Source organism: Monopterus albus, unplaced genomic scaffold (assembly GCF_001952655.1).
Source record: "Monopterus albus unplaced genomic scaffold, M_albus_1.0 scaffold118.1, whole genome shotgun sequence".
Lineage (NCBI taxonomy): Eukaryota > Metazoa > Chordata > Actinopteri > Synbranchiformes > Synbranchidae > Monopterus > Monopterus albus.
This window is the reverse complement of record NW_018127998.1, coordinates 911549-926010: the sequence shown is the minus strand read 5'-3', so window position 1 is coordinate 926010 and position 14462 is coordinate 911549. Positions and strand designations below refer to the sequence as shown.

Here is a 14462-nt window from a genome sequence, read left to right as displayed (position 1 = left end):
TGTTGTGTTTGTGTAATTCATTGTGGAAAGAATCTGAACAGAGACGTATGTCTGGACATCAGCTGTAAAAAAAAAAAAAGTTAAATACACATGGACTGCTTAAGAAATTGTTGTTTATAGAATCATCATTATTTACATGAAGAATCTGAACTGTCAGACAGTCATGGGGTGAGGGTGAGGGAGGGAAGGATTGCAAAAGAGTGACAGTTTTTCTGCTCAAAGCAATGATCCAGCTTTACCTGGGGCCTTTCTCTGAGCATCCAGTGTGGGGAAGGGGACAGAGAAAAGTTTGGCAAGGGGGAAGGAACAGGAGTTGAACAACAGATGTGATAGACGGAGATCACATTCACTTTCTGTCTCTGAGAGGAGAGAAGATGTAGCCCAGTCTGCAGACTGGAGGGGAAAGTGTGGAGGAGAAGGGAGGTGCACTCAGCTCTGTCTGCCCCAAGGACCCCCGTGTTTACGACGGCAGGACCCCAGCAGTGTCTTCAAAGCCATCTTTACAAATGCCTGGAAGTTACTGTTTCTCTCCCTTCGGCTGTCCTGTGAGGGGATGAAACACCGACAGATGCCTTCACTGGGGACACAGCAATCACATTATATTTTCACACTGTGTGTTTATTGTAATGTCCAAAACACTGAAGGATCATATCACACAAAGCTGGAAATGTTTTTTATTTACTTGGAAATTATATAGTTTGTGCACAGATTAGCTTCACTGGGTTTAAATAACAACTGATGAAGTAAAAAGACATTTCAGTTCAATGCTTACCTCCTTGCTTCTTGTTATCGTCTCCTTTCTGATCACCTTTCTTAGGCTGCTCTTTAGGACTTTGAGGTTGCTGTGAAATAAAACAAAAATATAATTAAGCAACATGCAAATGTACAAGTTGAGAATGGAAAAGTACAATTATGAATTATTATAGTAATGATTTTCCCACCTTGGTAGCTGGCTTCTTGTCTGACTTATTACCTGAAAAGCATGGTAATATTCAGTTAGCTCAGATACATTTTTAAAGTATTTTGTAGAGTTTAATTTTTTGTTTAACAATGCTTACCTTTTGTTCCTGGCATTTTGGCTGTTTTTTTTTGAGAATAGTGTTTTCAATGTGGTCTTCAACTTGATCATTTATGGCCTGTGCTTGTGAATGGCCCGTTCCAGAAAGAGCTCCATGAACAAGCAAAGAGCCCTGTCAGCTGAGCTGAATTGAATGCCCCAGATCTCTGTAGGCCTCTGCTGAGCCAGGCGAAACCTCAGAGCTGACTTTGTTATACTGCCACTGTGAACCTACTGGAACTGTGTGTTCACCTATTGTCCATGAAAAGAAATCATTTTCATCATGTTACAGGCAAGGTGCTAGTGTTGTTTACATTAATATCATAGATCGTGGATCACTCATTTTTGTGTTGATCAGCCACACTGGATAAAGGGTATAATTTTGTTACAAACTCATTAAGTGATAGACAAATCAAGTCTTTGCAAAACACAACCATTGTTATTACTTTGTGCTGGTGTGATTGAAGGATGGGAGGTTAAAGATAAACAATATATTTATGATGTTAAAAATTTGCTGTATTAAAAGTGCTGAAAGTATCATTTATGTCACGTGAAACGATGATGTAGTAGTCTAAATCAAATACTGTCTGTTTTGGTCGTGGTCTTTTCTTGTGCATGTTCTAATGCAATCACACTGTAGTCTGTTTCTCGTAGTTAATTTATCAAATGATAAACGTCACCTGGATTCACGTAGGTCCATCAGCCAATGGGCGGGGCATGTCGTGTCACGTGACCTGACAGAAAAAGCCGTCATGGAGTAAAGCTAGGGAAGGTGAGCCGTTTACAAATGTATATCTTTTTGTTTCTTGTTTTAGGATAGTGAACGCCTTGTACGCCGTATGAAATTGCTAACTTTTAGACTATCTATGTTCGTCGAATAATGCACGAAAACAGATTTTTATGGGTGGACATCGCATATGATATTGTGGCTAACTTGCTAATTGTTAGCTACCGTGTGGTAATTAGCTTTGCTACCTTAGCTGTCAAAGGAAGGCTCTCCTGCTCTTGGTATTACTTGCTACCCGCATGCAAAAATTGCCCAAACCATTCGTTCTGTAGCTCTTTGTGATTATTTCGGTTGACTTCGATGATGATTTTATGGTGACAAACTCGCTTGAAAATATGTAGGTTCATAACAAGGTTTTCCCCGAGGATGCCATTAAATTCTGCATCATGACTTGATTCAACGTTGTGGATGTGAGAGTTATATAAAAGTAGCATTGATGCTAGCTGGCCTTTCTTCTCATACAGTGGCTAAGTTTAGTTTATTTGTTAGAGTAGCTAACAATATGAACTAAATGTTGTGTATTTTTTGACAGGGATCTGTCCTGGCAGTGGCTTCCTCTACCCAGAGTGTTTGTGGTATGGCAGCAGTTTGGCAGCAGGTTTTGGCAGTGGACGCAAGGTGAGACTGGCAGGTTGGCAGGCTGCAGGTTTTAATATTTTAAACAGATGATACTGTTCAGACCTGTAATTGCTAATTGATCTCTTGTGAGTTATTGTGTGTTGTCACTTCTTTCTTTACCTAGGTACAATGCATACCGCACGCCTACGTTCCCACAGTTCCGAACTCAGTACATCCGCCGACGCAGCCAGCTGCTCAGAGAGAACGCCAAGTGTGGCTTTGAGCCAGGGCTGCGCAGGCAGTACCTGAGGCTGCGTAGTCAGCTGCTGGCCCTGCGCTACGGGCCCCTGTCTGAGCAGAGCAGCTTCAGGGCCAGCAGTGTGCGCAGCTCCCGCACCACACTGGACCGTATGGAGGTCAGACCCAAAGAAACAGAAAGGACAGGGAAAGTAGAAGAGAAATATTAAAGAGGAGAGGTACCTGTACTAATTTGGAAGAGGAGATAGAATACAACATATGGGATACCTCTGAATGGCGAGACTAGCAGCATAGTACTTTGGTTGCCCATGCATATTAAACTGAGCAGCTTGGTTGAAATGGTTGGCATTGCCCATTTTTATGGGCAGTATCATTAAAATGGCATGGTGATTTCAATAGGTTTTCAGTATTTAGTGATGGTTATTTAGGGTCACAACTTATTTACTTGCACTCACACCTACAAGGTTCTGTCTCCTCCTATGGCTCCCCTCCATTTCTTTTCCTCTCTTCCTGGGCAGGACTTTGAGGAGGACCCCCGTGCCCAAGGGGTTCGTGGTCACCGCCGGTCTGTCAGCAGAGGCTCCTACCAGCTACAGGCACAGATGAACAGAGCAGTCTATGATGAGAGGTACCAGGAAGAGCGCCACACTGAGATCCTCAGCTTGTATCCAAACATCTTGTCTCATCGCCTTGAGCAGCTGAATTCTGATTTATTTCACCTTTGAGTTTTTGGATTTTAGATTTATTAGCTATTCTGGTTTTGTTGCTCTGTGTAGTGATCAGAACTCATATGTTGAGTTGTCAGATGTAGGCAAGGGCTGTGAGGTGTGTTGCATTGATTGTATATGCTTACATGATAGTTTGTGTCTGGCTGCAGGCCTCCGGGCAGTTTGGTGCCCACCTCGGTGGCGGAGGCCAGTCGTGCCATGGCAGGGGACACAACCTTGAGTGAAAATTATGCTTTTGCTGGCATGCACCACATATTTGACCAGCATGTGGACTCTGCTGGTAACAAAATTAAATTTATAATAATATGTTTGTAAATGTGTCCAAATTGTATTTAATCTTATCTTCTGCCTTTGGTTATTTTAGTTCCACGGCTGCAGTTTGCCAATGATGATAAGCACCTCCTTGCCTGCTGCTCACTGGATGGTACCCTGTCCATCATGGCATTGTCTCCGCGTCCTCCCAGTGTGAAGGTGACCCTGAAAGGTCACGTGGGTCCTGTCACAGACTTTGCTTGGTCTCTCAGCAATGACATCATTGTGTCGACATCACTGGATGGGACTCTGCGTATCTGGAACACAGAGGATGGTCGTTGCATCCGAGAGGTCAGAGACCCAGAATCCAGCGAGTTGCTCTGCTGCACTTTCCAGCCCATGAATAACAATCTTACTGTGGTGAGTCACATTTGAGACGCGTTATCACAACCCACAATGAAACCAGAAAATGAAATCAACAGCAGAAGATATTAAATACATATCTGAAATATTTTATAGTTTTTTTTTTCCCCACAAGATAACTGATCCAAGTACCGGAGGTCCTGATTCACAAATATTAAGTTTTAAACACTGATATAACATCAATGACAGTAATGGCACCTTTAAATACTGGATAACATGATACAGAGGCAGAAATGTCCTTCCACTCAGTAAATTACATCAAAACTAAACAGGGGCCCAAATTATTACATTTTGTATTTATTAATGGGAAAAGAAACAAGAAACTGCATATTGTTTAAAACAGTTTACTGATTTATATTTGTTGTTCTTGTACATATCAGTAAATGGCAGACGGTCCCTTACGTTATCACACTGATGCACCAAAGGGTGCAGACACACCTGCGGTCGTGGCTGTGTTCATTTAAAATGTTAGTTCTTGTAAAATACTTAAGGCTCATGTTTGAACTGTTTTTTTGTCCATTTGGTAAAGATTTGGACATCCCACTACTTTATGGATTTTGCTAATGAACTTTGAGATGTTATAGCTGTGGATTTGAAGCAGATTATGTTTTGGAGAGCGGTTATACTTTGTCATCAGTCCTTGTCACACTGACACTAAATCATGAGTCTGTCTTGGCTTGTTTTTTAGTTTATTGGTGTTTTAAAATCCTTCTTAATGTTGACTGTCAGCCTGCAGGTTGCTGTGGCACCGTTGTTTCTTGGGCACTGCCTTGTTTCTATAGTTAAATACTTTGGGGAAACGTTTTTCCCAGCTGCTCCCTTTGATTGTGGCAAGGTTTGGTTTCTCAGATGGGAGCAGTTTAAAGACTGTGTCTGTGTCACACTGAGGGGAAAAACGAGAGAGAGGGAGAGAGAGACATAGTCATTGAGTTGTGTCTGGCGTCTTTTTCAGTCCAACGCTAGCTGTGTGTTTTTCTGATTATAGATATTGGTCCTTAGTAGTTGGCCAGCTTGTGCCCAGAAAATAAATCATTCCCGTTGTTAAATCATAGTCTCCTGTTCCCTGTGAGTGCTGGCCCACTGCATTGGCTGCAGGTTCCCTGTACTGTAGTCTGTTATTTACAGTTAGCATAAACTGAAATGTATCATATAAAATGATGAAAGACAAAAGAGAGAATTCTGTTTGCCTGAATATGAGGAGGTGCTTTTTGGATTATGAGACACACCTTTCTCTGATATTGCTAATGCAAGTCTAAAATGCATCAACTTCAGCAGCCTTTCTCTGATATTGCTAATGCAAGTCCAAAATGCAACGACTTCAGCAATGTCAGACTTGTGTTTAAGTGCAACGGCAGAGAGATAGCTTAAAATTAGAGTTGTTATAGATGTACATTTCTGGTTGCCTTGTCTTGTGTGTGTGAATTTCCTCTGACAAGTTTACATCCCTGCTTTGCTTTACTGACCTCAGCTCCTCCACGACCACTGCCCATCCTTTCTTTCAGCTGTTGTGCTGCCACATCTTTACTGTTTTCTTCATACTTCAGACCATATTCTAATTTTATGACATGGCATTCAGAAAATGTAGGACTTAAGAAAATAATTTAACCCTTTGCTCTGGTCTGGTCCTAGTATATACCCTGAACCTTAGAATGATGATGGGTTTTGCTGTTCTTTTTTTCTCTTCCAAGTCCATAACATGCTGTCAGATGAATTAGTGTCACACATTTTATTCAACCCACGTTTCACATTTGTGAGTGAAGTGTATTGACAAAGTTCACATGCAGAGTAAAATCCTGCCATTAGTATCCTTTCACCTCATTTACAATAACGTCATGCATACTTTCACTGTGGAGGCATTGATTTAAAATTTTATAATTAAATGTCAGCTATTGTAACTAAAACAAAAGTGGTAAATGTCCTGGATGATTTAGATTTAAGTGCATGTTTTCAGTGGCAAATATTTTAAATGATGAGCAGGATAGAAATGAAATCAGACAGCAGTACCCATTTATTCCTCATTAAATGGAACCTGAGGGAGGCTGCTATTTGTTTTAACTGACAGTTGGTCACAACACTGGTTCCTTTGTACAATTTTACCTGGCCTGCCGACCACAGCAGTCCTTCAGTGGTCTCATCTACAGCGAGACAGTCTGTCAGATTACACGGTGTCTGTGGTATTATACCGGTCTATGAACCTTAACACGTGATAGTCTATTTCCAACACACTGCCCATTAATACTTCACATGCAGGGCTTAGAGAACTAAAGCTCAAAGAAATATTTAACATGTTACAAAGATAAACCCTGCACTGGTTTTCATGTCTGATTTCTAAAGCAAAAACACTACAACCAGTGCTTTTCACAGTCGGCTTCCCTGTGGAATTAATAAAGGTCATCACTTGCCGTTCTGTGTTCCAGGTGGGAAACAGCAAGCACCACCTGCAGGTGGTGAACATCTCCACTGGAAAGAAGGTGAAGGGGGGCTCCAGTAAGCTGACAGGCCGCGTGCTGTCTCTGTCCTTTGATGCTCCGGGGAGGATCCTTTGGGCTGGTGATGACAGGGGGAGCATCTTCTCCTTCCTGTTTGACATGGCTACAGGTATTCTCATGTTTTTTCCCATTTGGCACAGGAAAAAGTGTCCACTGATCACATTACAAATGATGTCATCAGTTTTAGCATGTGTCATGGAATGAATAGCAGCTTTGACTGAGAGAGAACACGGTGGCTCTGTCTCTCCTCTTTCCACCTCCATCCATCCCACAGGGAAGCTGACCAAAGCCAAGCGTCTGGTTGTGAGTGAAGGCAGCTCTATCTGCAGCATATCTGCCAGGTCGTGGATTAGCAGAGAGGCCAGAGACCCCTCCCTTCTGGTCAACGCCTGTGTCAATAAGCTGCTGCTGTACAGGTCCATCTGGAAGGGCTGTTTACTAAAAGGCAGTTTTGTCTCTGCTGTGCTGAGATGGAATTTAAATCTCTAACATCTTCACTGATGTAACGTATGTGAAGATGTATTTACCTAGTTCTGTTGAATTTGATTCGTTATGCCTCCTTTTCTTTGGCAGGGTGGTGGACAACGAGGGCACACTACAGCTGAAGAGAAGCTTCCCTATCCAGCATGGATCCCAGCTTGTTCACAGCATCTTCTGCCCCCTCATGTCTTTCAGACAGGGGGCCTGTGTGGGTAAGACCTCCCTGCTGTGATATCTGAAGAGAAAATTAGACCACAGTTCATCGCTTTCTGCAGACCTTCCAGTTCGGGGGGAAAAAAAAGATGCTTGGATTTGGATGAAAAGAGCAAAACAAAAATAATTGGCAACCTTTCACCATCCATGTCACCTACTTTGTTTTTAGCTTGGTTTCATGTAAGTGTTCATCTACCAAGGGAATTTTTAGAAATCAGAAATATGTAATCAGTGGAAGTCATTACAGGCAATCAGTTGACATGGCTTTACCTCTGAGCTTTATTCATTTTTTCAAAGAATCAACTTTTCATTATAGTCAAGTCTTTGCTTTGTTTAAATTGTCAGGTGTGTGCTTCCAATTAACAGTTTCTCACTCATAATAATACCCTGAAGAATCTTTGCTTAACGATGTGTTGAAATTAAATTGTTAGGAAAGGCACTGATATTTTGCCGTGTGGTTACGTACATTATTTCAAAGAACAACAAGCAGCAAAGACGCCTGGGAAGCATTTGTGTCAAAACTGGCAGCATCTCCAAATTCTTTTGTTCTGCTAGAAATTTAAAGGGCGTAATGTGCATTTACTGTAGATGATTTTATGGTTGTCATAAGAATAATTATCTCTTGAGATTGTTTGTTTATTCAGAATTGTTTTAATGAGGCCGCCATCATTTATTTACAAAGTCGTCCTTGTGATTTCTCTTAATGTCTTCTGATTTTGTCTCCGACCCAGTGACTGGCAGTGAGGACGCTTGTGTCTATTTCTTTGATGTTGAACGCAACACCAAGGCTATAGTGAACAAGCTGCAGGGTCATGGGGGACCAGTGCTGGATGTCAGCTTCAACTGTGATGAAAGTTTACTGGCATCTGCTGATTCCACTGGCATGGTCATCATCTGGAGGCGGGAGCAGAAGTGAGTGGTAAAATGCTCCCATACGTTGTACAGCAATCTCTCCATCCAATAACAAGTCTGTAGATTTTCACTGGAATGTAACAGGCTGCATTCAGCGTAAAGATACTCAAGTGCAATCGGATAGAACTCCATGCGGTGTAGGTGGTGGGGATGTCTTAGAAATTCAAGGGTGTGTGTTTATGTGTCAGTACTCCTACGGTCGCGGCTGAGAAATTTCTTCTGAACAAAGAGAAAGCACTACTCCCATGCATGCGTCATGGCTCACCTCCGACTCATTTGGAAATGACAGAATTGATGTGAAGATGCAACGTAATCTTCCCGAGACACCAACGCTGACAGTCCCGCTGGCATAGATCTGGTTCACTATTTGTGTAACTGTTGTTCAAGCAGTGTAATCAAGTGTAGTAAAACTGCCTTATTTGTTTTCAGTTCCACAGTTGCCCGTTTGCCTTTGAGACCATGTGCATGACACTGAGCTCAGAATCAGTGATCAAACTGATCATAAAAGATACACAAGTGTGTTTTAAGTACGTTTGTACTTACCTGTGTGTGTGTGTGTGTGTTCATTCTGGTTGCAGATTCATAATATTTATTTAGCACACATACGGAATAAACTGCTGTAACTGACAAAGTTGTCTGTTTCCTTTTTCAAAAAATACATTGGAAACAATGGAATTTAAAATGGAAATACAAATGTCAGAAGAGCTCAGTGTGGTAGGGTGGTCAAGCCTACAGTGTAGGAGAGTGTTAGTCATTGTGTGGGTCTTCAAGATCTGCACAGCCCCCCCACATCAGTGAGTAAAAGGTGTCTAAAAATGTACTGCAGCATTAGGTGCGTCTGTAATATTGTGTTACAACCAAAATCCCAACATTACTTTAACATCATGAAACAGCTTAAATATCATCATTGATGTGGTATTAAAGATATAAAGGGTCAGTAATGTTTTACCTTTTTAATATGTTCCAGCTGACAAAACTAACCTCCTCTGCCTGTTTGCCTGTCACTCATTAGCCACCCTAGTGCCATGCCTCAGTGGGTGGTGCTGTCAGTCAACACTGGTGCTTTGGTCCGCAATGAAATGTCTAAGCAAGTGTTTGACAGGCTGCCATAAAGTCTTGTACAGATGTTCGTGGTCCCCAGACAATGAGCCCTACAGTTCAGGCAGTCCCCTTTCTTTGCAACCGGTGCTACAGTCAGGTTAATGATTGAAATAACATAATGAATGCATTGCTGTGAAATTTGCTTCAGATGGTCAAGAACCCTAGATTAGAAAAACTGTAATTCTAAATCCAACCTTTTTAGCATATGAACTCTCAAAGTAGCCTTCTTTTGGATTTGAGAGTTGTTGGCAGTGATGCTGTAATTCACTAGAAAAACCAGAAAAATGGTATTGTTTTGTTTTGCAGAAATGTCAGGTGGCCTCTGGAAATCCTCTTGGGACTCTTTAAGGGGTCCTGACCCCCAACTTGGGAGCCACTGAGACAGATTGGAGTCACACCTTCATGCACTTACATATGTAGAAACCTCTATTTTCTGGGTCTAGACAAGCTATAAAGATGATAGATTAGCATTGCACTGTCAGGCTAATGTAGTGTATCATGGGACTGCAAGACATTAGTCTCTCATTGCCATCTCCACACTGTCTGCAGCATCTCAGTGTAGGATAAAGAAAGGAATACATAATCAACTACAGCATTGTGGCATCAGGCTGAAACGAAGTGACAGGTAGCAGGAACACAAGCTATGATTTATCAACAAATGCAGTGCGTTCAGACTTTACTGTTTTCCTCTCAAGGATGATGAGGATATTTGTGATGTATAAATGTGGCTGTGTAGGAGTGAAAGCACAAAGAATGCTGTCTGGGAAGGTCAGGACATGTTTGTTTGAAACGGGCAGATTTAAAAAAGGAAAAAAAAAATTACAAGACAGCAACACAAAACATCTCCTATTTGAACCAGACAGGACAATGCAACGAGGCCTCTGCACAGCTCTGCATCTTCCGAATGTACAGCAGAGGCTAAGTGTTCACAGATGAGGAAGACAGCTTTTGTTGTTATGTATCTTGGAGAGAAGTGGGAAGAAAACTAAAAATAAGCACTACAGATGAATCTTCAACATCAGTTCAGAGGAGACAGAGAGGCCCAGTCAGATAGAACCTGTTCAACCTCGTCTATTTAGAGGATCCTCACACAGTTGATGCTGCTCACTATGGAAACGCACTTAGGGTATAAATAAAAACAATAGAAATTATCTCTCTTTCAGATTCAAAATATTAGCTAATTGCTTATTGAGAGAATACACAATCATATGATGGCTGGATTTCAATAAGGCCCTAATTAAGAGCGAGAAATGTTTTTTACTCGCCACCCTTTCTATTTTAGTGTATAAATGTCAGAAGCATTATTACGGCTCTGTTGCTGTACATGTGGAATCGGTATGATTTGTTTTACCACAGGAGAGAAAAAGATCAGTACACATTTTTATCTATGCGCTCTATATTCCTTTTCACGCTGAGCAGTTAGGCCATAGCAGGCTATATAATGCTCTGTTATCAGCAGTGTTATTTGAGATTTGGTTTTAAATTTCATTGTTTCAATCCAAACACATGCAGAATGAACTGTTGTTTATCCAGATAGTTTACTGTAAGCCTGCTGTATGTGAACTCTAAAGAAACAAAATGTGCTTTTCTGGTCTTCCGAGGGACTGGATCCCACCTTAAACCCTCAGTTTGCACAGAAGATGCCACGGTTGGAAAGTCTGGTACAGTGGAGCGGTTATTTGGATTTATGTGACTTTTATAGTCCCCACTTCTGAATTTTGGGGTGTATTACATTTTTTCCCCTAGAATATGTATTACATAGTGATAAAAACAAAAATCACATAGTCAGGGCTCTGCTTTAAGCATCATATCAAACAAGTGTTTTAAATGTACAGATAAATGTTAAATTACTTTTGGTGGCTAATCATGTATGACATATTTTAGCCATGTTCGTGTCTTTATGACTATTTGTGCTATTGTTACACTAGATTTTAGCATTTAACATCATGTAATTTTCATTTATAACTGTTAGTAAAAGTTACATAGTCTTGCTTTAAGTTTTAAGGCTTTAGAAACTTGTTGAATCCACATGTAGCTGCTCAGTTCAAGCCCTTAACAGGTTTCTATCATCTTCACTTGTTTGTGTTTTTGTGCACAGATTTGAACAAACAAATCACAAATCTTTTTGACACTACAGTGGCTGTTGGTTAGTGGAGAGGAAAGAGTCAAGATAGCCTTTTCATTTCATGCAGTGAAGTGTACAAAGCTAGACTGATGCATCACAATTTTTTTTTCCAGGAACAGAAATGCACCCTGAGTTAGTTTTACAGAGGTCCAGCCATGTCAATGTTCAGGCAGGTCAAAAATCAGAATGCATCAAAAGTAGAGTCTTTATTGATGAGTGGGCAAAAGAACCACCTCAGTTAAACTGTACAGTTACAGGATATCATCTCGCGAAGCAATGCCAGACAATAAAGTTTTAGTCCTCAGCTTACTTTTCACTTTGTCTTTCCATATCGACATCTGTACAAGTTGTAATCCGGTCTTGAATCTATGAAATGCATGCTAATACAGTATGCTGTGCAAGTTGTCCACATTTAGAGAATTGACTGCACAAATATATCTATGCCTAACATACTGTAGGTCAGACATTTGCATTACATGAATCTTAATTTGGAGAGACATCGTAATGTAGTCTAAGCTGGTTTCCATACATCAAACGTTTCTGGGGTCTTATCCAGCCTGAAGAGGTTTTGATTTTGAATGTAACGTGAACCAGACACTCAGATGTTGACATTTATGTTGAAGGGAAATATAAGAGGGCCTGCTAACGTTCAAGTTTCCTTCAAGTTAAGTGCACCTTCAGTTCTTCTTTTTTTTTTTTTTGGATTTTCATAAGAGCATACCAGTACTTCAAAAAACATTCCCAAGATCATCATTGGCAAATAAGAGCTCATTTGTTAAAGAGTTTTTTAACATTGTAATTTACATTTTTAGTCATTACATGGCCTGTTTGCAATGTACAAGTGTTGTTTTCTAATAATCCTCTCTCCTTTTTTAAAAAATCTGTATTTCACATTAGCTTGTACATTAGCATTAAAAAGCAGACTGCATTTCCGGTTATGGAAATTTATCCTTTAAATGGATTTCCATAAGTTGACTGTTCAGTTTTGTGTGATTTTGAGACCACAAGATGAGGCTGTTTTCATATTGACTCAACTGGAACCTATTTTATCATTGTTATTTTTCTCCGTCCTACCCCTTCCCTCATCTCTTCTCTTCCTATCACACATACACACATACACACAAATTCTATATAAAAAGACACAAGCAGGAACATACATTCCTGGACAGTCTATACAATATGAAATCAAGTCATATTTCAAAATAGTGTCATCTGCTTAACATGTATTGTTTACAAACAAAGGAAAACAGGCAGTTTTTTTATGATACAAAGAAACCTGACACGCCCTAAATCAAGTCCAAAAAATCAAGCATGTTAGGGGTTTCTTGGGTTCACAACAGCTAATTAAATGTATCCGAGGTTATCGGGTCCACTCAGTATTCTACAGTCTCCTTTGAATTACATGAAAAGGCGTCCAGGTCGGTCTGTCACTCCATTCAGAAGCTCCTCGATGTGTTCGGAGTTAGTAACCCTCTCATCGATGCTTTCTATCCACAATCCATGGCACATTTCGTCAAGGATTTCAACCGTCTGTGTGTCTGTTTTGTGCCTCATGTGACACAGAAACTATTCCTCAGCTGAAAGCTCTGGGGCATGTCCCTCTGTAATAAGGCAACATTATTTTAAAATGGCATCTGTCACACATAGCGTGGAGATTGTTGTGATCTTTCCTAATATTAATCATACTGTACATCACCAGAAATACAAACCATGAAAGTGTTACCAGGGCTTTTCTGTTGCCTTGTTCAAGCCTCTGCACCTGACACACTTGACACTCAAATATCAGCATTCTTCATCATGTGGCACTATGCCTGCATTTGATGGCAAAAGTTGGATTTTGTCGTGCAAAACAACAAAAGAGACACTGACACTTAACCGAGGTGCATTACATCGCTTCTATTCTCCACATTTCGCTTTAAAACCTAACACACTCTCTTATCACATGATGCAGTAGGCCTCATCCTGGGGCAGGTGTTGTTTAGTCCTCCAGTAGGTGGGCAGATGAGCTCTCAGCACTTTCCTCAGGTCCTCATTGAGAAGGAGGCAGAAGATGGGGTTGACTCCAGCTTGGGCAAAGCTCATCCACACTGTAATGGAGAGGTACCTGTGAGGGATGGCGCAGGACTTGACAAACACCCTCCAGAAGCACGCCACGATGTAGGGAGCCCAGAGGACCAGGAAGAGTAGGGTGATGGTGTAGAACATCCTGCCCAGCCTCCTCTCTGACCTCACCTCTTCCATCCCGAGCAGCCGCCGGTGTTGATTGTGTAAATTTTGCCTGATGCCCAACAGAGTGGGTGGCATGGGACCACGACCAAATCCCGCAATCCAGTTAGCTGCAGCTTGACCGGTGGCCCCGGGACCGTGGAAGGTCCAGTTCTGGCTGATAGCTGGCACTAACTGGACAGGTTTCATCTTACGGTGCCTGTACTCAAACAGCAGCAGCTTGGCATAGAAACCGTGGGTGGCCAGGACCACCACAGCCAGCATGAGCATGAAGCCCAGGGTGTCGTTGGTCTTCAGGTAGCGGTGTTCAAAAATGCACTGATCCTCATCACGGATGAACTTGTATGTCCCCACATCAAAGACAGGTGGGAACGCCATGGCTACGGCCAGAGTCCACACCATGCAAATGATGGCGGCGCAAGTCCATATGGTCATGCGCTTGGCATAGAATCGGTGGTGGGCGATGGCAAGGTAGCGGGTGACAGCAACACAAAACAGCATGAAGGCAGCGTGAAAACAAAACAGCACAGCCATAAAAGCCACAACTTTACAACTCAAGGCACTGTAAGTCCAGGCCGAGCTGTTGTGGACAGAAACCAGCACAAAGGGGAAGCAGGCAGCGGAGCGGACTGCATCAGCCAGGCACAGGTCCAGGAGAAAGAAATATGGAGCCTTGTGAAGTGTCCTGTCTCGTAGAACCAGCAGGGAGACCAAGAGGTTGCCTACAAGGCTGACACAGATGATCAAACCCAAGAAGACCAGCTTAAAGTAGGCAGACACATCTGTGGCAGAGACTCCTCCACTGTTGCTGCTGCCCTCACTGCTGCTGCCGCCCCTGGGCCGCCCCCTCCGT

At 41.8% G+C, this 14462-nt stretch overlaps 2 protein-coding genes and 1 long non-coding RNA gene across 9 annotated transcripts; 1 reads left to right on the top strand and 2 right to left on the bottom strand.

Annotated features, from left to right (window-relative positions):
- Positions 1–118: 118 nt before the first annotated feature.
- On the bottom strand, positions 119–1813 carry LOC109966753 (uncharacterized). The gene is made up of 5 exons (XR_002275818.1): positions 1738–1813; positions 1059–1309; positions 942–973; positions 773–842; positions 119–543 (listed from the first exon to the last, which is right to left on the bottom strand). It is a non-coding gene; the product is annotated as an uncharacterized LOC109966753 (long non-coding RNA).
- Positions 1742–11097, top strand: wdr13 (WD repeat domain 13). 7 transcript variants are annotated; one of them, XM_020611866.1, is made up of 11 exons: positions 1742–1829; positions 2377–2462; positions 2587–2818; positions 3179–3288; positions 3538–3668; positions 3753–4060; positions 6481–6661; positions 6827–6968; positions 7126–7244; positions 7977–8157; positions 8346–8782. In XM_020611866.1, the coding sequence occupies exons 2-11, from the start codon at positions 2422–2424 to the stop codon at positions 8455–8457; spliced, it is 1557 nt and encodes a 518-aa protein (XP_020467522.1). In that variant the 5' UTR covers positions 1742–1829; positions 2377–2421; the 3' UTR covers positions 8458–8782. The 7 variants fall into 7 exon arrangements, with proteins under 7 accessions (XP_020467522.1, XP_020467519.1, XP_020467520.1 ...); XM_020611863.1 differs by lacking the exons at positions 1742–1829; positions 8346–8782 and adding exons at positions 1849–2015; positions 9565–11097; XM_020611864.1 differs by lacking the exon at positions 1742–1829 and adding an exon at positions 1849–2015 and having other exon boundaries at positions 8587–8782.
- Positions 11098–11574: 477 nt separating this feature from the next.
- Positions 11575–14455, bottom strand: gpr173 (G protein-coupled receptor 173; the record flags this gene model as incomplete). Its single annotated transcript, XM_020611858.1, has 1 exon — positions 11575–14455. A coding segment is annotated over one exon (1134 nt), but the record flags the coding sequence as incomplete, so codon positions are not given.
- Positions 14456–14462: the final 7 nt, after the last annotated feature.